Source organism: Ambystoma mexicanum, chromosome 9 (assembly GCF_040938575.1).
Source record: "Ambystoma mexicanum isolate Mex_15411 chromosome 9, UKY_AmexF1_1, whole genome shotgun sequence".
Classification (NCBI taxonomy): Eukaryota; Metazoa; Chordata; class Amphibia; order Caudata; family Ambystomatidae; genus Ambystoma; species Ambystoma mexicanum.
In genome coordinates this window covers 807646120-807670171 of record NC_090931.1, presented here as the reverse complement: position 1 = coordinate 807670171, position 24052 = coordinate 807646120, and the positions used below count along the sequence as shown (strand labels likewise).

Genomic DNA, 24052 nt, shown 5'->3' with positions numbered 1-24052 from the left:
TCTGTCTGTAAGCACCCTCACTCCCAAGCATACCATCAGTGTCATAAGCCACCCCATCCCATAGCCCACAATAGGCGTTGAAGTCACCTACCACAATTATACCCTCAAGTGGAGTTTGCAGACTCCATTCCGTATAAAAACCTCTTTTATGTTTGACAATAGTTGTGCCGTCAACACGCCTTCTGGCAGATCATATAAGATTACCACCAGTGTAAAATTAGCAAGCACATGACATATAAAGTTGTTATTAATTTTCTCCCCCCGACACTCCCTACCCCGCCCCACCCGCCTCCCCGAGTATTCTTTCATGGATGTCCTGGCACCAATATAAAAGCTGCCCCACGTGAGTCCCCCTGGGGAAGCCACTGCAGGACGGGAAATTATACAGGAATCATCTAGTATAAGGTTCGACAGAAGCCACGTTTCCTACAAGAACATTATTTTACATCAAGTAATACATTCAAACCCTGTGGAGGATTTAAGAAGGATCGAGAGCCACGAGTATTCCAAGATTCAATCTCAAAAGTTATAGGAGCAGGTTTCCCCAGTCAAGGCTGTGGCATTCTGCAACGGGCGAGACCCAAGATCCCTTTGAAAAAGCTGTTACCCATCCGCCATTATGAGACCTGATGGGTAGAATGTCACAGTCACTGACATGGGTGCTGTGAGGCCCAAAAGGAACTCTCATAACCTCAATAGCGTACACTGGATGAAAAGAAGGGATAGAAAGTTGCTTAGATCGATGCACCAAAACCTCAAAGCGAATAGCCAGCAAGGAGGGAGCAAGTAAGCAGTCTCTCGGCGACAACCGCTGATACAAGTGTGATGGTCACCCAATTGGTCACACTATATAAATCTGGAAGCTCAACCCCTTTGATGTCCCTAGATGTTAATATTCTCAAAGCGGGGATCCTTAAAACATGTAAAAAGGGACTAGAGTCTGTTGGCTGTGGCTCATTTATCTTGAGACATCTGCTCATGTTTTCCTTGGTATGTCCAGTTGAGCCGGAAACGTACTGAGGCTCCTGAATTTGAATAGGTATAGTTGAGCAGAAATGTGTTGTTTCATCCACATGTGGAATAAGGGGGCCCGGGAGGGACCTCTGAGTACTTGCGAAAAAGTTACACTGGGTTCCCGCACTGTTCTGGGAGAGCCTCTGCTGCAAGCCCTCAACAGGCCCTCCTCCAAGCCGGGCATTATCAGTAACCACAGGTGGGCCAATATGTTGATGATCCACACCTGTAGCCTTCCCCGACAACTGCAACTACCTGTCCAGAGTGCTACCAGCGGGGGCAGAAATTGCAGCCCTAGGCACTGACTCACAGTCTGCAGTGTTATGATGTACAGCACGGGCTACGCAATTCACTTTAGCCGCTCCCTCTACTGCGTGCACTGCCACGGGCTGAGCAGCGGGCTGAACCAAAGAGCCTTCTACAGGGCGATCAACCTTCTTTTTTCCTTTGCATTTGCACTTTCTGTGCACCTCCTATTTAGTGGTGAAACTTGAGGGAACTGAGGTTCAGTGGCAACCAACTGAGGCAGCGTTTTATGTGTAACAGTAACTGGCGTGCAAGGCCTCACTGGCAGCGGCCCAGAGTTATGCACTACCACAGAGGGGGAGGATGGATTGCAGTAAGAGCTCTCATCAGCTGCCGATGAGTGCAAAATCACATAGCTCGTGTCAATATCCAGAGAGAGATGCCTTCCACTCTTACTATTCTTCAAAATGATGTCCACCACACATGACAATATATGGTTGATGTTGGTCTCTTCTTGGACCATCGATGAGCATAGCCCAAATACTGCATGAACAGTCACAGCAATCTAATTTAAGGTGGGGTTAGGCAATGTATCTGCTGGGGGAGAGTGGAGCAAGTGCTCAGATAAAATAGAGTTGAGGTCCTGATCTAAGCCAACTTCAGAGGCAGAGCACGATACAATGCGAACAAGGTCCCAAGAGGTTAGTACATGTAATATCATCTCTTCCATCAACTTGCCCAGGGCAGGGACCAGGCACTGATGCCTTGTGCTGGAGGTTTAAACAAAGATTTAATTGGGAGTTGTTATTGTCAAGGTTTGCCGGTATAGTGGACGACCTGGCAGCTGGCATGAGAGATGTTTGTCTCCCCTGTGATGGAATGCCCGAGACTGACACCGGAAAGAAGCCTGTGATCTTGGGCTGTTCCTGTGCCTCCGAAGGCACCTGTGTGCAGGTTTATTTCAGAGTTTGTCAGGCTTTAACTCAGGGTCGTCTCTGTTTGACCTGCAGTATTCCCCGATCTGGATGTGATGAATAGCGGTTGCGCAGGGCTTTGGCTCAAAGGCAGCAGGGGCTTCATCAGCTTTTCCCTGCCTCCTCCCATTGCTCCAATAATCCTGAAAGTGTTGTAGTGCGGGAAGCAGTGCAGCTAAGTCAGAATGCAATAACCAAACCCAACAAGTCATAATTACCATAATCATGAGACTAAACAACCAGGTAATGTGGAAAAACGTCGACCACAAGCTTTATTAGACAATCAGCTGTGTGTAAAAAAACAACCAACAAAACAGAATGGTAAAAACATTTTGGGGAACATGGGATCAGGTGAGTGGGGACCCTACACCACCACATGGCCAACTCGAGGCTGATCCCTGCTGCCCTTCACATCAAAGCTTGTGACTTTGTAATGACTCTGCGTTGAACCGTTTCTGGTTTTATTTTCGCCACTTGTTTCCTTCCTTTTGTGTGTCATTTTTCCTTTTTTCCATTGCCTCTTGCGAGGCATTAGCTCCTTTCGGGGTTTATCCTCTTTCCACTTTATGTTTTGGTTAGGTGTTGACGTATTTAATTAGCCACTTGCTTCCTTCTTTTAGTCCAGCATATTTCATTTTTACATTGCCTGTTGCGAGGCGTTAGCTCTTTTCCGGGTTTTACCCTCTTTCCATATTCATGTTTTGGTTAGCTGTTGCCTTATTTAATTTGGCCTTTTTGTACAGCATCTTTCATTTTTACATTGCCTCTTGTGAGGCGTTAGCTCTTTTCCGGGTTTTACCCTCTTTCCATATTCATGTTTTGGTTAGCTGTTGCCTTATTTAATTTGGCCTTTTTGTCCAGCATCTTTCATTTTTACATTGCCTCTTGCGAGGCATTAGCTTTTTTCCGGATGTATCCTCTTTCAATATTTGTTTTATTTAGATATTGGGGCTTATTACGAGTACGGCGGTAGGGGTTAACGGCACCGGTAAGGATGCCAGTGCCGTTAACCCCCTACTGCCGCATTCCGAGGTCCCTTAGCGGGTCCCACTAAGGCAGGCTGGTTTTACCGGGAGCCGCTAAAGGACCAAGGAGCGAATAACGGGCCTGCTATTTGCGGGCCCGTTATTAGCTCCTTCCCCATTCCCATTGAGCCCTATGGGTGTTCGAATGGAAATGGGGACTGGTTTTCAGAATAGGGACTTACCGGGTCCTCCAAGGTTGGAATGACCCGGTAAGTCCCCATTCCGAGAACCCAGACACGAGTTTGGAGGCAGCCATGGCGCTAATAGCTAATAGCGCCATGGCTGCCTCCAAACTCGCAATGACCCCCATTGCCTTATTTGATTAACCACTTGCTTTTGTGTTTTTATCCAGTGTATTTCACCTTACCTCTTTCGAGGCGTTAGCACTTTCCCAGATTCATCGTTTTCTCATCTTTAGGTTTTAGTTTTATGTTGCCTTCTTCAATTAGCTATTTAGAGGGGCTCGCTCATTTGCCTTTTTTTCCCCCTTTTCCAGAGGTATATGTACCTAGTGTGTCGTTTATTATTGGGAGCTACCTACCCCTTGCACTTCTTATGGGTGGGTGGGAGGTTTATTGTGTCTGCCTCGGTGCGCCAGGCCGTGTCGCAGCTATGCCCAGTACCAGGGAGAAGGGAGTGCTGAGAGGGGCTACCCTGCCATCACAGATATAGGCCAAAACGGCCTGAGGGCAGGTAGCCCCTTCTGTCACATGAAAGGCCCTGTGTCCTCCCTTCAGTCCGGATGGGAAGGGGCCTTTGATCTGGCTGTCTGGGGCAGGGACCACCTGTTTGGCAGGTTCCTGTTAATTGGCCCGCCACCTACCAGCATGCCCGGGCGCCCAGTATTCTGGGTCGCTTTTGTCTGCTGGTCCTGGAGCCCTCCCTGCACACCTCGGTGCCATGGGAAATGCGCCCGGTAGTTGTTGCCCATTTCCATCGGGGGCGCTTCCTCTTACACGCCCACCTCCCACCTTTTGCCTCTGGGCCTTCCACCTCCCCTGGCGCTTGCAGTGTGGGCGATTTTTGAAGATTAGGCCCCCCCTTCAATGTCCGCCAATAGAAGTGGCACAAGCAGCAAAAGTGCAAGCAGGAACACACGAGATCAAAAAACATTGTCCTCTCTCCCACACCGCCACAGCCAACTGCGCTTTGCCGCGAGAGCAGCATCACACTCTGACTGCTTTACTCAAGTTTCCAAAATAAATTTTTTCTAAAATTCCATCAAAAAGAGGAAAAATTAAGAATACATTGATATTGATCTAGGCAGGATTACTCAGACGGAGCAGAAGACTGCTTCTCACGTTGCTTCCAACTTTGCTCTGCATTAGCTAGGATGGGAGAGTAGAACATAGTATCTATAATGTGTTCTCCCACTTCCTCCAGGGTCCAAGCGCCTCCAGATATCCGCTAGCAGAACTCAGGACTCTCACTGTGCTTTACACTTTTCCATTGGTAGATGTAATCAGACAGCCTCCCTCTGTGTTAGTGAAGTGCAGGGGTGGCTGACTAAGAGAGTTTAGAGTATTTGGTCGCTTGTCGCTTGGACGGAGAGGAGCCCCTGAATCTGTGTTTTCCATGGTAGCCCAGAGAGCAGGACTTGTAATCATCCTGTCATGTAAGTGGATCCAGAAATAAGAATGGTACAATGGCAGTGATCCAGAACTTGAATACCTCCCTCTGGAGTGAAAGGAATGGTATGATTGCCTTGATTCAGTATGCCAAAGACTGTGCAGTGCCTTTGTCAGTCTTGATTGCCAGCAAAATTATCCACCATCTTTTTGATCAGCTACTCCCAGTCGAATTGCATCTGGACTTTCTTTGCTTGTAACAATGGCTTTCGTGTACCAGAGCTCACAGTCATGCAAAGATTGCTAGAGAATTTGCCACTTTCACTGTTGTTGCTACAGTGGTAATATTCTTTTTCCAAGGCGTCTTTATGCAGTGGGACTGCAAAGAGTGAAGATGAATTTGCAGCTCTCTTTCTGGCAGCTGCCAATACAACTGATTCTGGGCCAGGTTGAGCTCTCAGACATTTCACACCCATTATCAGGGGACCTATCAGGGGACCTACACTTCATGTCCATATGGCCCTCCTTGCTGGGAAATAAAAAGGGTTCTGCATAATCACCCAAACATCCACCCATATAGCTTTAAGAATATAAACAGACATTATTGACTTTCTCGTTTTCTTCATTCTCCAATAGTCTTTATTGGGTGTTCCTCTGGCCCCACATCTGCATGACCTTCTTGCTGGGAATCTGCATCTGAGACCAGGTCCTCTTCCTCCCTTGATATTGTTGGTTCTCTTTCTTTCGGAGGACAATGGGCTGGATCCAGAGGGCTAGGATAACATGGCAAGTGCCTCAAGAGAGGCTGTGGTGTAGGGGTTTTGAAGAGACATTTCTGGGACTTTTGTTTGAGGTTCTCCGACAGCAATCCTATTTGAAAACAAAGGTGTCCTCTGTGATGAATCAGAGGTGATCATCCCAAAGACTCTGGCCTGGGACTCTTCTCACATGACCAGGGAGAGGTAGCCGCTACCTGATCCTCACCCTGGCGGTAGTGCGCTGCGGGAGGATCACATGGGATGGGACTCCGGTCAGGAGAATTGGGAGAATACTTTTACTAACTTCCTTAATGAGCCCGCAATCTTCATGGCCTTTTGTAAAATTGAAGAGATTGGGCCTCATTACACGGATGGCGGTAAGGATTTACCGGTACCGGTAAATCCTTACCGCCTTACTACGAGGTCCCTTTGCGGGTTGGGGAATTTAACGCCTGCTTTTTGCAGGCGTCAAAAACCAACCCGCAAAGGGACCCAGGGGGCTAATTACGGTACCGCAATTTGCGGTACCGTAATTAGCGCCTTCCCATTCCCATTATGCCCTATGGGGCAAAAATGGGAATGGGGAAGGGCAATGGTGGAAGGGGGAATTACCGCCCCGCCAACCTTGGAATGGGGCGGTAATTCCCCTTTCCGCCAAGGCGGTGCCGGTATTTTACTGGCATGAACCATGGCGCTAATAGCGCCATGGTTCTCCGCCATCCGTGTAATGAGGCCCATTGATGTTAAGAGGAATAAGAACATTAGGGAATTCTGAGACGAGGAAGAGGGACTCAGAGTTGCAGAATAGTGTGCAGTCTAGTGCTTATAATGCCCAGCACCTGAGCAGGACTTTTTGTATATTTAGAGCCCCTTCAGGTGCAGGCCTTTAGAACAAAGAATAGGAAGCAGCAGAAGTAAGAGGATGCCGGGACCGGCACTCTGTTGTCAGTGGGACAGATTGCAGAGAGTGACACATGAGTCAGGAATCCTGAATACAGAGAACACACAGCGGGAAGCGACGCTGAGATTTGATATCCCGTAGGAGAGAGTTCTACAGCCTACTCTGGTCGGTGGCATTCACCGGAGTATCCGAGGAGCAGAGAAGGCTCCCTTTCTATGAGTGGTGAGCACCAGGAGTGTTACCGGAGCTGTCAGGTGCCCAAACCTTCCCGATGAAAGAAGAAGTTAAACCAGCAGTGTGTCCAATGAAAGCGCAGTGAAAGACCGGAGAGTTGGCCTTCGCTAGGTGACCCTAGGTGGCTCTGTAATAGACCGCTGGTTAAAACCACTCCTTTTAGATACTCAACTATTGAACTGAAGCATTTTTGGCACAACTCATGTTGGGAAAGAATGAGTGAAACAATATTGTAACCACCATTGCCAAAGTACAGAGGGGAGCAATATTGGAACAAAATGAATGTAATCTTCAAAACAGGAGATTACCTGAAAGGGAAGATAATAACCAGCATTGCATAAGCCAAAGAAAGGCTATTACAAATAAAAGGGGCAACAGCTTTCAAATGAGGGATACCGGAAGGAAAGCCACTAGCAGCAATTAATTGGTGGTGTAGAAGGAGCACAGTGGTGGCAGGAGAAAAGCCTTTCTTGTAGAACTCATCAAGGGGGAGAGGAATATATCCTGCATTGTATGTGGGAAACAAATCAGTGGGAAGGACAATGTCAATGTGTACTGTATCCTTATGGAAGAAGTTGTGAACCCAGTTGTTGTTGAAAGTCAAGAATTTTTCATGAAGCAGTTTTTCTTTTGATTAACTATGCACAATGAGGAGCTAAATGTGGAACGTTTGAAGTAGACCTTGCAACAACGTACTCGTAGTAGTGGTCGGAGTTTTATCCTGGCAGGCAAGAATACCTGGAAAGGGACTATAAGTGGTTAGTCCTAGCAGGTTAGTGGACTATGAAGAAGTTAATTGAAGTACTGCAGTGTGGTAAAATGTTGTGGTGGAAAGAATAAGTGTTATGAGGAACTGTGATAAAGCTATCAGGACAAATTGTTTATGAAGAAGAAATGTGAAAGTGGTTATTCTTTAAAGAGAAATTATATTGAATACTAACTGCAAGTGTGAAGATAAAGTCTTTTTGATTTATCAAGCAAGAGCTTGTGGAAACTTTGTCATTCATTTTGAGAGGCTCTACCTCTCAACTTCCCCTCCTTGGAGACGTCAACATCAACCTGGATACTTCAAATCCCTCCTTCAGGGTCTTCCGCAACCTCTGCAACACTCTCTCTCTCCATTCTACCCTCTGGTCCAACACACTCGGGCGGACACACCTTGGATGTTCTCATCTCCTCAGACATCACCCTCTCTAATCCTCTCACCACTGCTCTCTCTTGGACTGGCCACTTTCTGCTTTCCTCTCACCTGAAACTCTCTCTCTCAGAAAAAGGCCACCCCAGCAAAGCCACCTACCTTCTTGGTCATTCGGCCCATGAAGCGTGTGTCAGTGGATGCCTTTGCCGCTACCTTCTCTGATCCCCCTACTCCTGCGGCTGACTCACACTGACAAAGCCCTCTCTAACCTGCATCCTTCTATCTCCAACACACTGGACATCCTTGCCCCGGTCATGAGAATCCGCCTGACGCCTACCTCCAAGTGCAACTCTTAGTATGCCTCCAACTTTGCCACCCTGAAACGCAAGGGAAGCCTACTCCAAAGGCAAAGGCAATGCTGACTCTCTATGCTGTCCAAGAAGAGTCCACATTCAAGCCTGCCCCTCTGTGGGGTCTAACACCACCGCCAAACGTTTTAAAATCTGCAAGGAGCTGGTCAATCCTGCTGCAGTCTCTACCTCTCCTGTTCCCTCCCAGGCTTTAGGGCTCTAGTCCCACACTTCACCACTAAATCTCCAGACATCCTGTCCTTGTTCTCCTCTTCCTCTTCTTCTACCTCTCTTGGCCCCCTTTCTGCCCGCCTTTCCTTCTCCACCCACTTTCTCCTCTTTCTCTCCGACTACACCTGACAAGGTTTCTAGACAAGTCAATCTATGAATGTGTCATCCAAAAATGCGCTCCCCTGCTCCTCTAGAACCATCACGGACCACATGGTTTCTGCAATCACTCTTTTGCCACTTGATCTTTCCCCTCTCGCCTCAAGCACTCCCTTGTGCACCCCCTCCTCAAAAAAGCCTTCTGCCGATCCTACCTGCCCGGCCAACCTTCCCCCGATCTCGATCACTCCTTTCCTGAGCAAACTCATGTAAAAGCTGGCCATCTCCCAGCTTACTCTCCATACTGAATCTGTTGGTTGTCTTCATGATCATCAGTCTGGCTTCAGAGCAGCCAGAGGCACAAACTGCTCTCCTGAACACCCGTGAAGATCTGCTCTCTAATCTTGACTCCAGCCTTCCTTCTGTCCTCATCCTCCTTGGCCTTTCCTCTGCCTTTGACACTGTCAACCACGCCATTCTGATCAATCAACTCTGTGAGAACCTGGGCATCACAGATCAGGCTCCTCTAACTTTCAGTGTTACGTATCCAGCGCTCTTTCAGGCTCCCCTCAGCCTCCCCCTCTCTCTCGCTCATTCCTGACTGTCTATCCATGATTCAGGATTGGTGCACCTCCAAAGATCTCTGCTTTAATGCCAGTAAGACCGAGATCCTTCTCACTGGGACCCTTGCTCCCGCTTTCCCCCACTCACTCTGGCCGCCCTCCTTGGGCCCTCTTCCTTCACCTTCCTGTCAGGCAAAAAACCTTGGTGTCGTCTTCCACTCCACTCTCTCCTTCGCTGCCCACATCTTGGAACTTGCCAAGAAGTCCCACTACCAGCCGCACCTCCTCACAGGTATTCTTCCTTTTCTCACTTTCCCCCAGAAGCGCACTGTCTCCAAAGCCCTGGTTTTCTCTAGACTGGACTACGGCAACAACCTCTTTCTCAATCTGCCTTCCTCTACTCTCTGCCCTCTGCAACTAATCTAGAACAGGACTGCAATACTTATCCTTGGCCTCAAGCCCAGGGACTGTATCTCTCCAGCACTAAAATCTCTCCACTGGCTCCCCATGGCTGCAAGGATCAAGTTCAAAACCCTCTGCATCGTCCACAAGGCTTACTGGGGCAAGGGCTGCACTACATCCAGCTCTCTCTTCCAAAATACCTTCCTTCTCGAGCCCTTCACTCAACTACCTCCAACTCTCTGAGGGTCAGACGCTTCACTAGGCAGAGAGTGGGGAGTAGATCTCTCTCTTCTGCAGGTGCCACCCTCCGGAATGGCCTCCATGCCCTTCTCAAACTTGAGACAGACCACCTGAGGTTCTGAAAGCAGCTCAAAACCTTCCTATTCTCTGTTTTTCTCTCTCTCCCTCCCCTGCTGTCTTACTTGTCTGCCGTACTGACTGATTGCTTGGCTACCCTCTGAGCATAACGGATACCAGGCTCCTCCATGATCAGTCTCCCCTGCACTGCATGTGGGCCACCTCGCACTTAGGGTTTGTAACTGTAACCTCTAGAGTCCCCTGCCTCCCTGCACTTAACCAGAGCTGCACTGCTCTGGTTGCACTTGCTCAGAGCAATGCTGACCTAAACGCACTTCCACTCCCTCTCTCTGGCACTTCCCCCTCTTGCTCCACCCTGCACTCTAGCTCAGTCGCACTTTTACAATCTGAATGTCACAAGGCCTTGTAAGATTGTTTGTATTATCCCCCTATGCCTTCCCTCCTTTGTCTTGTCGCGCCTAGAAACACTTGTGTACAGGCGCGTTATACATGACTTCTCATACCAAGAGTAATACATCTTGTTTAGCAATAAGACCATCCAAGTGCCAAGTGAAAGACCAATGGAATGAGGACGAACTGTGTGTTGTATTTGGAGCAGAACTTGGCTATTGAAAAGAACTTTCTTGATCTGAACTTTGGTTTAAAATATCCTGGATTAATCCTGGGAAAGGGCTTCTGACCCTGGTTACAGTATACATGTTTACAAAGTTTATGTTTGAACCTAATTGTTATTTTATTGAGTTTCAACAATCATATGAAACCTTTATGATTTTGTTATATGGATAAGTGTGAAAGACAGATACCTTTTGATATATAGCGTTTTCCTTTAGTTTTAGTTATACAGGTAGGGAAATCCTTGTTAGGTTAGGGAGAGCAAAGCATTTACCTCACCCTTATTATAATAATATCTTGCATTTCTGAACCCTCACACCTCTGACAAGTAGTGCACCTGTGGTCAGGGTGCTACATGTTGCATGGGCTGTGATGGAGAATTAACTGTGTTTCAACCCTTCCATCCTCTACCTCCACCTCACCATCCTCAGAAAAATTGCCTTCTGCTGATTCAATCTCATGTTCAAATATGTTCTCACTGGCAATCTTAGAGGAGCGGACGGGACATTTGGACACAAAGTGTGGTTGCCTTACTTCTGCCACTTTGGAGACTGAGGAAACAGCTATGTGGGCTTGGGTGTCCCTCTCTGACAGCAGTGCTCCAGGAGGTGCATTGAACACCTTATGTGTAGCCGCTGGTGATGATCCTTTTGATATTTGCTGTCCTGAAGATATAGACAGTCACCTTAGGAGATGAAGGCCTTGCTACTGATGAAACACTAGATGGAACAGGGGTTGCACTAACGAGATGTTCATGAACGAGAAGGTCGTGTTTCAAGTTGCTGTTGACGGAGTAAGCTAGTGGCATTCATTCCATCAAAGAGGTATTTGTAGATAGGGTTATCCTTGATCAATGGCCATAAGGGGTGGGGGAGGGGGGTTGCATACTACTTCGTACATCGATTCCACTTCATTGTCAGCTTTTGGGATGAGTGACTTGTTGGCGGGGATGTAGTTGTGGATGGTCCCATACATGGTTCCTTTCTTGTAATAGTCTGCTGTCTTGGAAGTCAACCTCCCAGGTCAAGCAAATCTTAACTTCTAATAGAGGTTGAAACTGAAGTCACAGTACCTTCATTGAGCCAGGCCCCCAAGCACCCGTTGTCTGCCTTTAAAAGCCTTCTTAGAAAAATATTGGTGGTTATCACAAGCTACCACGTCGTGGTCTAGATTAATACTGTACAGACGAATCTCAAGCACCTAGGGCAGGGATCTGCAACCCGTGGCTCTCCAGATGTTTTAGAAAGTGTTTTTTCAGGATTCCTCACCATTGACGATGCTGGCTATGGCTGATGGGAGCTGCAGTTCAAGGCATATAGCTGGCCAGAGGTTGCAAACCCCTGCCTTAGGGGATACCCAAATTGATTACAACAAGGAATGTCTAGGGTGCTTTCCAGACTGAAGCTGTTCTCATTTACCAACCCAATGTGCCCTTCCTAGGCTTGAGCCCAAAACAGGCTCAGGTGTTGCTCATGTCTCATCGTCTAGCTCCAGACAGAATCTGGGATATGAACCCCATCAGGATTGCTATTGTCTGCTTTCTTCTGTGGCTTCCTGACTCCAGCCGTACTCTGGGCTAGATTCCCAAGTAGGCACTGCAATCAGCTCCTTACTAAATGTGGTCATCTGGCTCTGGACTGCAGTGCCCAGTAGGCTCCTATTAATGAGCTTCAAAGACTGGGCTGTTCTGCTTATCAAATGGATTCTTCTCCTGAACTCATTTTCTCTCCTTCCGCAGATTTCCAACTCTTCTTCTGAACTCTAATGCCAACTGACTGTGTGCTTTAGTTCTGGGATTAGTTGGTTCATTTCATTATTCTCCAAGAGCTATATAACGGCATCCAAATGGATCTGCAAGTCGTTTTCCCTTGACGTGTGCGTTTGTTCTCCCTGCCTACCATCTTGCACAGATTCTAACCAGTGTGTGATCGCTTTGGCATGAGTGGGTTTGGAAGCTGGCCCACTGTCAGCATTCTATGATTTCCTTGCAAAGCAGGCCTCAAACCACCCAATTGTGTACTTGATGTTCTTATTACAGTCTATGTCTAAACCTACAGCCTCCACTGGAGCTCCCTTTCAGAGCAGGTTTGGGGAAGAGATACCACCTCCAGGGGTCGTTTTAAGTAGTGGGTCTCTTCCACTGTTTCCCAAAGCCTCCTGATCCCCTTTTCCCACTCTTCACATGAGACCGTCACAAAGTCTTCAAATGGGAAGCAGTATTTGCCAGGCTCCTATTTGCAGGGATAGACACAAGCAGGCTTGCCTTGGAAGCAACTATAGGATGCTTTCAGTGTGAAAACTACATCAAGTCCTGTTAGGAAAGATTTCTCTTTTTGCAACTTTCCCTCCATAGTTTCTATGGACCCCCTTTCTTTTTGCTCTGTTTTTAACCTGTTCTGACTTTTTAAAGGGCAGTAAACCCTCCAGCATCTCTTTCCTTGCCTTTTGCTCATTGTTATGGGGACACTGATCAGTCCTTCAGACTATCAGTGCTGGGAAATTTTGTTTCCCTTTAGAATTCTGTTACTTTTTAACGTTGCACACAGCACCCTAAAATGCAGTGCAATAGGTATACTCTGTATGACCCTACCTTTTTACACTTGGAACATGTGGTTACGTTTACATGTGCCTAAAGACAAGCTGGTGACAGCAGATACATTTGTATCATGTTTCCATTATTTTTAGTGTGCACATTCGCATTTACCACATTTGGCTACTAAACGTGGCTAGTGCTTGTTTCTTTGTCCAAATTGTTGTTTGGCCTTCTTCCGGCCTTGCCAAGTCAGGAAATTCCATATAAGGTGATGTGCTTGCCTGGGAGATCTGCAGCTATTGCAGACTAGTAATGCCTTTGTGTGTGTGACTCATGAAGGGGGTGGGACTGTCTTGTTTCACTACATCTCCTTGGTGCCAGAGATTCTAGGTGTAGAGCAAATGTGATACCAGTAGGTGCCCCTGATTGGGCAACTACTGGCTGCTTGAGTGGTGCAGATCCTTACCATTGGGGGCTTGGACTTCCAGCTCCAGTTTTGGATAAGAGGAGAACTCCTGCAGCCATTTCTTCAAATCATCCAAGAATACCTCCAAGAAGAACAGCTGGATGAAGATCTGAGGATGACTCCTGATGAGGCTCAGCATCACTTCCTGTTTGACAACCTGATCTCCGAAGACCATGAGCATTGCTTCAGCCCTTGGACTAGTGGGACCAACTAGTCTCTGCACCTTCTCAAGGATCCAGCCATCCACAGCCTTTGGAAGTATCCCTGGACTGCCCACTGGGCTAACTAGCTCTCTTGCGGGCTACCTCGCCAGAACCATCACCGTTCTGCAGTTGCACACTGAACGTTGGTGCTCGTCAGCTTGGGCCATAAGCCACCTTCTCCCTGGATTTCAGCATCCCAGCCTCAAGGGATCCTCCCCTGGAGTAGCTTCTGTGACAGCGACTGGAAGGACACCTGTCGTTGCCTTTGCGCGGAGACCGTCACTGGAACTCACCTTCATCCATCCAGTGAAGTGTCCTAAAGAGGTCTGCATCAGTGTTTCTTGCATTTCTTTATCAACATGTTTGCATCTTGCAGCTCCACCCAACCCGCAACTCCTGGGCACCAATCACTAGAACCAACCGTGGGAAATCAAACCTCCAGATGATTCAGGAGGTAATCTGGGAAAATCGGGAGTCACAGGGGTAAGTAAGCAGTGCCTCTGCCCCCACCCCTTACCCTCCACAGGATAACATTGAGAACATGTCCCTGACTTCTGAATTCCATTCCACTCACCTTTTGGTCATCGAACCTGGGTAGAGTATCCTGAAATACAAGAAAGACATTTGCTTACCTTTAGTAAAATTGTTAAAGAGCTTTGGATCCAACATAAGCTAATTGCAACCTACCTCTGAAGGCAACATAGTGGTGAGAAGCATTGTGGCGCCTGTGACTTTTGGGCACAAGGCCCCAATCTTGTTAGTGCTTGGACTTTTCAAGTTAGGTCAGGGGGCCTCATTACGACCCTGGCGGAGTGGGTTTACGCCAGCGGTATTCGCGGCGGACCCGTCCGCCCTACTACGAGTTCCCGTAGCACCATGGAGCGTTTTCCGCCTGGTTTTTCCGGGCGGAGAAATCCATGGCGCTACGGGACCTTGTTGTTAATTACGCCACCGTATTTTACGGTGGCGTAATTAACGCCTTCCCCACTCCCATTATACCCTACGGGGCAAAAATGGGAATGGGGAAGGGTAAAATGGGGAATGGGGATTTACCGCCCCGCCAAGGTCGGAATGGGGCGGTAAATCCGCCAACCCCCATGGCGCTATCGGCAGCTTTCCGCCGTGCTCCATGGTGCATATTGCACCACGATTTACGCCAGGGTCGTAATGAGGCCCAGTGTCTTGTGATCTGGTTCTATCATTTACTGCATCTATAATACTTACATGCTTTACTAAATAAGTTATTTGATGCAGTTATGAACCTTTGGTGAATTTGTTTCATTGAGTGCTGTGCGATAATACTACCTGTAAGATTAATTTTTCAGTGTGTGCAGAAGGCCTATAATAAATAACTGTATTTCTATACTTTCTGCCTAAATTGAATTATTGTGTGCTATACTGTGTGGACTCATTGAGGGCCTCTGACCCCTCTCACACTCTCCTGAGAATAGCCTTGTCTGCTTTCCATTGCTACCTTGATTGGGTTTTGGTTAACTTCTCAGAGTTCCCTGTTCTCTAGAACTAGGGTTGTCTTCCAAAATCTGTCCACTAGGCCAGAAATCCATCTTAACATGTCCCATGGGCAATCCGGTAGCAGAGGTTGCTGTCAAGGAGATACGCTAATGTGTGTGCAAAACAGAGCCTGTTGGAGGTGAGAGCAAACATCTAAAGATCGATAGTTTTCTGGAAGGAGTCTTGAAAACGTCCGAAGTCTTACAAGGTATAGCGCAAACTGAACAAGCAAGCAATTTTGTTAAAACCAAAAAGAAAAGGACAGGGTCAGGTTGCAGTGATGAAGACAGGCACCTCTAAATCATTGCCAAAAGAGAAAAGGTATATTACATATGCTGATAGGGACAGAAAAGTACCTGATAAATACAAATAGGGTGCATCTCGTGGACTGTATAACACAACACGCTTACGCCCAGTCACTTGAATCAGCAAGTTATCCATCACCTGGAAAATAAAATCATTTCTAATCAGAAAGGCCTTTAGTACTTCAATGCTTCAAGAACAATAATGGCCTGGTAGAATGTGGACAAGTGCTGTCATGTCCTTTCAATTTCTTACTAAAGGAAGGTTCTCATCTTACTATTTTACTTTGCTTATACTTTCCGGGGAAATCTGTAACTTGGGAAAAGCCAGTCAGTCCATGGAGTAAATGAATCAACATATTTTTCTTTCCTCCTTCTGAATGGTATTGTTGCTCTTTAATCCGGTGGATACAATCCAAACCTGGGTGCTTCATCTTTCATTGTGGCAGGAGTAGGGTTATGAAAGGCCACTTTACATTACTTTATAGCCATAATGTGCTAACTGCATATCACGTTGGTCCAGTCAAAGGACGACTGACCTAAGGGATGTCAGGAGAAATTGTAGCAGGCCAGTTTCTCAGAAAGGCTGGTAGATATTGGCAGTCAGTCATGCCTGAACTGTCTTATCAAATCAGTGCCAGGACTGGCTGTACCACAGGTGGAAAGCCTGAGCCTTCCACACCTGTACTCCTCCCCTGACATTCAGTGCTATACAAATGTACGCGTGGTCGCATGACATAACACAAGAAAATAGTGAAATGCCCGGTGTCCTCTTAAAAGTTCACCCAGCTGTCATTTGTGCATACTAAAACATGTCAATTTGTATCTGTTTTTCTGTTGGTACTTCCTTGAGAAGCAAGTATGCCTAATCATTTTATGATTGATGGAATGCAGGGATTATAGACTTTTCCTTGTTTGGTTCCAAAAGCATTCTTCTAATGTCAGAATGTACTTTTAGGTCTACCATATAGCACAACACTGAAAAGAAAATCACAGTGACAATATGTACCACCCCTGGGTCTACCTTTACTAACCCACCCTCTCCTCCTGTGCTTTTTTATCGTGTAATCCTTCTCCAACCGACAAATGTAAAATTATTGTATGCAGCTATTTACTACTGCTATGGGTTCATTTACGTTACAAAAATTACCTTGACACCTGTGTAACAAAAGCCGTGTCTGCATAAAATAAAAATGCAATGCAAAATAACAAAATGATGGAACTACCAAAGTAAGAATCCAGCATTTCTAAAATAAAAAGGGCTGTGGGGAGTTTCAAAAGTGCAATCATTTAAGGTACCCGTTTTGCTTGAAACTAGAAATAGTCATCTCCTACATTCTTAGACATTGCTAACTATATCAGTAAAGAAACATCTATGACTCCTGAGAGGCAGGGTTAGGTGGCAACCTTTCAAGTCAATACATGTGTGGGTAAAGCCCTTAATTGATTACATGTGGAGTATGCCAAGTGATCACGTACACAAAAGTTCAACGTAATCCAGAAAATTGGGATTTTTCACAATTGTTTCCCATGTCTCAAATTATGTATATTTTATTGTATGTTTGGGAATTGCCGACAAACATAATCTGTTGATAGCATAATTATTGTAGAGTCAACAATACAATTGCATACATAATGTTTTGGGATTTATAGAGTCACTTACTTGATTTGGAGTTTGGAGAACTTGCACAGAATTTGTACACCTTTTTCCTTTAAGCCCCTATCCATTAGTCAAAAAGCCGTTAAATACTATAACCAGTGGCACAATGCAATGGACTAAATAGATAAATGGATAAAAATATGAATAGGTGATGCAGGTTTCAACTTACATCATAGTGAGTCCAAAGCTGTAGCCCCGGCGAGCTGATCCGGAAGACGCTGGAGAAGAACTGATCGTCTTCAAAGAATTCCGGGATTTTTATATCTTCAGAGAGCAAAGGAAACTGTTTCCTGATGTCAGCAATATCCTGCAACATGATGCAACCACAGATCAATGCTTCCTCAAAGAACTGGTTCTGGAGTGCATGGTCCAATGAGAAAACTTTACAAAATGATAAATTATCTAAATTGATTGTTTTGTTTGTTTCGTAGGGGCATCATACGGGGAATCAATGTGACTGTAAACTCTCTGTGAGGGATGTCTTTATATAAATATACACTAACATGTTTATTTGCTGCATTTTTATATGAATACAAGACATTAAATTGAATGAACATATGGTTCCAGTGTAATAGGATGAATTCATTTTTTCAATCCATGCCTTTTCAAAACATGCCTTTGTAGTTTTTATGGGCTGAGTCTAGCTTGCATTCTGTGGACAAAGTTTTTTGAAGTAATGGTATAACACACTAAGTATCCTTTCCAGAAGATATTTTTTCGTTTACGCCTGGGCAGGCCTACCACACTTTCTGTGGGGGTGAGCCTGGGTGCTTGGTGGTTTTTGGGGCCAATATGATTGGCTGGCGGGCAAAAACCTGTTTTATAAATCCTCTAATGGGATTGTTGGGAAGCCTGCCACTTTGAGTGAAGGGATATATAAGAACATCCTGTTCTTGAGCTCAGTTCTGCTGGATATTTGGAAGGTGAGCAGGTCTGTTTACCTACTCAAGGAGTACCCACTGTTTCCTACCACTGCTGCATTTTAGGCCATCTTCTGGTCATAATGTCTGGATGCAGTGGTCTGGGTATAGCTCCAGTTTGGGTTTTTGGCTGCTGGGTGTTGTTCCTGAGATTTCCTCATCCTGCTGCTGGCTCTACTCATCTGCTGTGACCAGGCCTTCAATCCAGTGACTGTTTTCCAGACCCTTTTACTGCCGATTACCATATTTTACCACCAGGGTCTTCCGCCATGATTTTGGAAGCTGAGGCACCTGGAAGGTTGTTGGTACCCGGAACAACCTACCAAATCTGCTTGTCTTGGACATCTCTGTCGCCACCAACGTTGTCCTGATGCAGAGGGTAGGGCATTTGCTGGTGTGCTATTTACGTCTGCCTGCTGAGCCGTCAGCGTCTGCTATGTGCAGGTTCCTTCATCCTCCTAGAGACATTTCTGTTGTAGATTTCACTTCTGGATGTAAGAAGGTTTCTAGAAATGCAAGATGTTGCCTGAATATCCTCTATAGAACATAAATGACCCCTCAGAAAGTGGCAAGCTTTATTAAACAGATGCCTACAGGTGGCCCATGGTACGGGGGAACCTGCAGTTCATATGCTTTGGCTGTGGCCTAGAATCCGTCCCTTTTGGCTCCAAATTTAACTTGAATTGGAGAAAGCAGGGTTACTGAGATATGACTGGTCCCCTGCAGAATGCTTGCTTGGTATTTACCCATTTTCGATAAATTTGAACATATAGTTAAAGCTATGGACCTGGCTTGGGTTCTGCTAAACGTAGAATCCCCATGTCATGGAAAAACAGCTCTGGCCCATGTTATGCTGCATGGTGGGGAGATGTGGTCCACAGCTAAAACAATGAAATGGTGTAGAGCTCTGAAGGGGGGAATGATGGAACCTACGACAAGTATAGAGTCTGGAATATCCTACTAAATCCTATGCTCCACCTTGAGAGAGTTGCACTGTTTGTACATCCTTATGAATGATATGAGGACTGGCCATCCGTTTAACTTAAAATGTGTAATCTGTGTACGTACACATGCTAACACCCTATGCTCTGTGTTTGTTTTCCTGCCCACTATATTGATTGTTTTCTGTACCCGATGCTAAACCATGGATTTATTGAAGCTTTCCTTGCCCTATCATTGCCCTGTGTGTTGTTTTAGTTGTAGTGTTTATTGTTTCTGCTTACCTGAAACTTTAATAAAAAGATTTAAATATATATTCACTTCTGAATGGTGGGTCCCACTCGTATGAAAGAAGATTGTGTCGCTGGAGTCTTCATTTGCTCTCGGTGGTAGACCCGAGTTGCCTGAACACTTTTTTCACGCTGTAAAAATAAGCCTTTACTTTCCAGGTTGTTTTGCCTTCTGGGAACCTATTTTCTGCAAGCAAACACTGTAAGTACTTACCTCTGGGCCCTAGATTGGGCAGGTTATTCAGGATCTTCACCCTCAGGGTTCTGCAGGTCCCTTCTACTGCATTTCCCGTTTGGTTAACCTGCTCTGCTTTTCTGTTCCTGGGACTAGTGGGTCTTGAACCCTCCACTAGATCTTTTGGCTCTCCACTGGTGCCCCGTGAGGGCGATTGCTTTCTTCTGGGTACCCGCAGAAAGAAACAGTGACTGCCTGACTTTTCCTGTTTCCGATGGGGCACTGTTCTCAACACTTGAACGCCTACAAGTGGACACTGCAAGGTACTTACCTGGACAGCAGCATTTTTCTAGGGTAGCCCTACGTTCTCTGGTGTTCCTCACAAAGACTTGGATTTTTTAGGACTCCCCTGATTTATTAGGAATTTTCAAATATTTGTATTACACTCCTGGATAGGATATACATCCTTTCACTGTGGTGTTCATTATTCCCTCTTTGGTGTGTAATATGCCATCGAGGGTCTAGGGACTATCTTCCAAAAATATATCCTCACTGTTGGTAGGCCTCCTGGCTGTGTTGAACATTGTGTTGCCCTACGCTCTACATCCAAGTGCTATAAATGTGTTATATGTCCATTTAGTATGCATCATAGTTTAGTTAGAATGTAACAGGAAGGAAGCGCTAAACTCTGTGTGGTACCCTTGGATCTTGAACATGATGGTAATTACTGTAATATTATTTAGGGCTCTACGCTTTAACTCACCTATGGAGGTCTATACGTGTTGTGTCTCCCACCAGACATGGGGCCTACATTTTAGGGCAAAGGGTGGGTTAAGCCTTAAGTAGCAATTTACTGTTTCTTACATTTTTTTACACTATCCTCTACTATGTGTGATGTTCACCGAGGTACTTATTTTTCCCATCATACATGGTTTATGTGTGACCTTAGAAATAAAGTGTATATACTTTCAGTATGCCAGTATGGTGTACTTTGTTGTGGTGTCTGATTTGGATTCATTGTACCTCCTGATAACAAGGGGGGTCCTGGGAGACTCTCTGCCAGACATGAGTCCTGGTTACAAGAGCCTTACCCAGAGTCTTTAGCTCACTATCTTTCACAGAGAAGAAATATCCCAAACATATCAGTCTTTGTCCTGCCCTGGGGCAGTCCAGCACCGAAATGCTAGGCAATTCTCCTCTGAACAAGAGTACCAACAGCAACCCCAGACACGTGTTTCGGTCTGGTTGAACCTCATCAGTAGGGTGTAGCTGTGCCTCTCTAAGAATAGTGAGCAAGGGGTCCACGTCTGGATTCCCCTAATAACTTAGGGTGAGACCCAAAGTTACTTTAAATATGCAGATAACAAGGGGGGTCCTGGTTACAAGAGCCTTACCCAGAGTCTTTAGCTCACTATCTTCCACAGAGAAGAAATATCCCAAACATATCAGTCTTTGTCCTGCCCTGGGGCAGTCCAGCACCGAAATGCTGGGCAATTCTCCTCTGAACAAGAGTACCAACAGCAACCCCAGACACGTGTTTCGGTCTGGTTGAACCTCATCAGTAGGGTGTAGCTGTGCCTCTCTAAGAATAGTGAGCAAGGGGTCCACGTCTGGATTCCCCTAGTAACTTAGGGTGAGACCCAAAGTTACTTTAAATATGCAGATAACAAGGGGGGTCCTGGGAGACTCTCTGCCAGACATGAGTCCTGGTTACAAGAGCCTTACCCAGAGTATTTAGCTCACTATCTTTCAAAGAGAAGAAATATCCCAAACATATCAGTCTTTGTCCTGCCCTGGGGCAGTCCAGCACCGAAATGCTAGGCAATTCTCCTCTGAACAAGAGTACCAACAGCAACCCCAGACACGTGTTTCAGCAAAAGGGGGCTGAATCTATATTTGGTCCGGGAAAAGTGTATTTTGCTGTGGCGCACCCCCACATTTAAAGTACACTAATGCCAGGTGAAGCTTCTCTGTGGTAATTCTAGCCACTCCTGTTTGATGAGGAGTGTTTCCAGGAGCAATTTTGAAGCTTGTTTGAGACCAAAAGAAGTACGCCTTTATTTTTTTAATTCATTTTCTATGCTATGAGAAATAAACAGTCAGATTTTGTTGAAGAGTGAGATCTTTAAGAATATTTCATGCCATACCCTGAGGAACAGGGTATATGGTTGGTGTGTTATAACCATCAAGACTCCATCTCAGCTCGTCGTTGGGTGGACCGCTAATGATTTCGAAAAATGTCTGCATGCTGGTTAGATACACATTTTGATCCTATCCAAAAGACTAAGGGTATAGGTACAAACCCTGCCCAGTCTGCACAGCGTGGCTCCTCACATGACATTCACTGAGCCATCCTTTATGCACAGGGCAAGGCACAGAGAGAGAGAAGGGCATCTCATATATAGCACAGGGCACGGAGAGAAGGAGGATAAATGTGGGGCCTGGAGAGAAGGGGAGCTCCTCCCGCACAGAAAGGAGGGAAAACACGTGCCACAGAGAGGGCGATAAGCAGAGCTTGGGCCACAAAGAGGAGGAAGAGTAACACAGTAGGAAAAGAAAAGCAGGGGAACCAGAGCAGCCCATGAAGAAAGGCAGGTGTGTGCAAAGGAGATGAGGAGGATAGACATACACACACACACAAATCAGGAAACAAGCCTTTTCCTGCTACACACCCTAGCTCCGGAACATGTTACCCTTGCAGACAAGGCTGCCCCCTCTCATACTTCAGAAAGGACCTGAAGACACTTTAAAGAAAATCCTGCTATTGCTGATCGTTCTACGTGTGCCTCATTCTCCCCTGCAGAGCTATCCCAGTCATCTGCTACCCCTGCACACTTTCTTGTAACCTCCTGGGTGTGTCCCCTTTTGTCATGGTCCCTGAACCTACCTGTTCCACACAGGCTCCTCGACACGGAGGATGCGCTGACCTCGCACAGAGGCAGCACACCCCTGAAGGCTGCTGTGGTGTAGACAGGACGGGCCACACTGGAGAACACTACAGTTCCCAGCACAACGCATGCGCCAATCCATCCAATCACGTGACTTGGTGTCACGCGGTCGCATGACCAAAGCGATGATGCTGGAAAGGCTAAAACACAGCATTTACCGGTCCCCTGTGCTTCTCAGCTGATTATCTGCATTGGGGACTGGTGTTTCTACTATCTACATTCTGTTTTGCTCGTTCTTGGTTTCTTGGACCCTGGCTAGTCTGCATGGACCCTGTTTGGGATTCTCCTTCTGTTTTGGTAACTTTACTGGATTGTGTATCCCTGGGTTGTGGCCCTGGACTGTTATCTTTGGATTCTGGATATTAGACTTGGTGTACCCCTGGATTGTGTATTCCTGTATCTCCAACCCCACACAAACGGCCCGACTCACTATAAAGGACACACTCTTGATGCCATCTTTAGCTCCAACACCCTGATTCATTTAAAGCCCCCCACCCCTATCATCTGGTCCGATCACTTCATTCTCTCGTTCGCCATCCCCTCACCTGAACCCCTTCCCGTAATCGTATCTGAACCTCTGAATCTACGCAAATGCTGGAAAAAACTAATAATCACCCCGGATCTAGCCGAGGCGCTCCTCCAGTCTCCACCACCTACCTGCCGTCTCAACCTCCAACTAACCCCTGAGGCCTTTGATTCATGGCTCAACGCATCTCTGATGCGGCTCACCCCCCCCGTGCAAACCATCAACCCGCCGTGGACTTTTCCCCAGATGGTTCACTCCTGAGTTGAAGACCACTAAACGACAATACAAATACCTAGAACGCAAATGGCAGAAAGAGAACCCACGAGAGCAGGACCACCTTGGCCCGACACCTGTATCGGTACAAGGCCGAAATCCGGAAAGCAAAAAAAGCCCACTACAACACCCAAATCCTAAACTGCAAAAACCCAAGCAAAGAACTCCACAAAATCATCTCCGAATTCACCAACCCGGCTTGCAACACAACCGTCCCGACCCCGTCACAATCACTGTGCCACCAACTCTCCCTCCACTATTACACCACGGCTATCGAAAGGACAAAAACCCTAACCACCAAACTGGCTCTCTTACAGCCACCAGGTAATCCTCCACCCGTACCTGCCAGCCCATCAGCTGCGACCTCTACGCAACCAACGGTCGAATCCTTTAGGCCAATATCACCAGAACAATTTCTCAAACTTCTATCTGCCCGCAAACCATCTGGATCACCACTGGACCCTTGCCCAGCCACAACCCTTAAATACATTTTTGCTTCCACCTGCGCAGGAGAACACGCAAGATCCATTATAAATGCCTCCCTTTCTTCCGGCATCTTTCCCGACGCATTCAAAATGGTGCACGTCAAACCTCTAATTAAAAAACCTTCGCTCGACCCTCTCGAGCCCAAAAACTACCGCCCCATCTCAAACACCAGGTTCCTTGCCAAACTCATTGACCGAACCGCCTACTCTCAACTAAATGCCTTTGTCGAAGCCAACAATCTCCTAGACCCCGCCCAATCCGGTTTCAGAACACGTCACAGAACTGAAACCACCCAACCTCGATCTGGGATGACCTTAAAATGACAGCAGACTCCGCGGGATGCGCCGCACTAATCCTTCTCGACCTATCGGCCGCCTTTGACACGATCA

The 24052-nt window shown here is 46.6% G+C and overlaps 1 protein-coding gene across 2 annotated transcripts in view; it reads right to left on the bottom strand.

The window, feature by feature from the left end:
* The window catches only part of TYW5 (tRNA-yW synthesizing protein 5), a 153313-nt gene that overhangs the window by 44457 nt on the left and 84804 nt on the right, over positions 1-24052 (bottom strand). For both annotated transcript variants that reach the window (XM_069615798.1, XM_069615799.1), the window contains 2 exons: positions 17276-17413; positions 15501-15588 (listed from right to left, as the gene is read on the bottom strand). In XM_069615798.1, coding sequence (XP_069471899.1) covers positions 15501-15588; positions 17276-17413 — 226 coding nt within the window. The remainder of the gene's footprint in view (positions 1-15500; positions 15589-17275; positions 17414-24052) is intronic.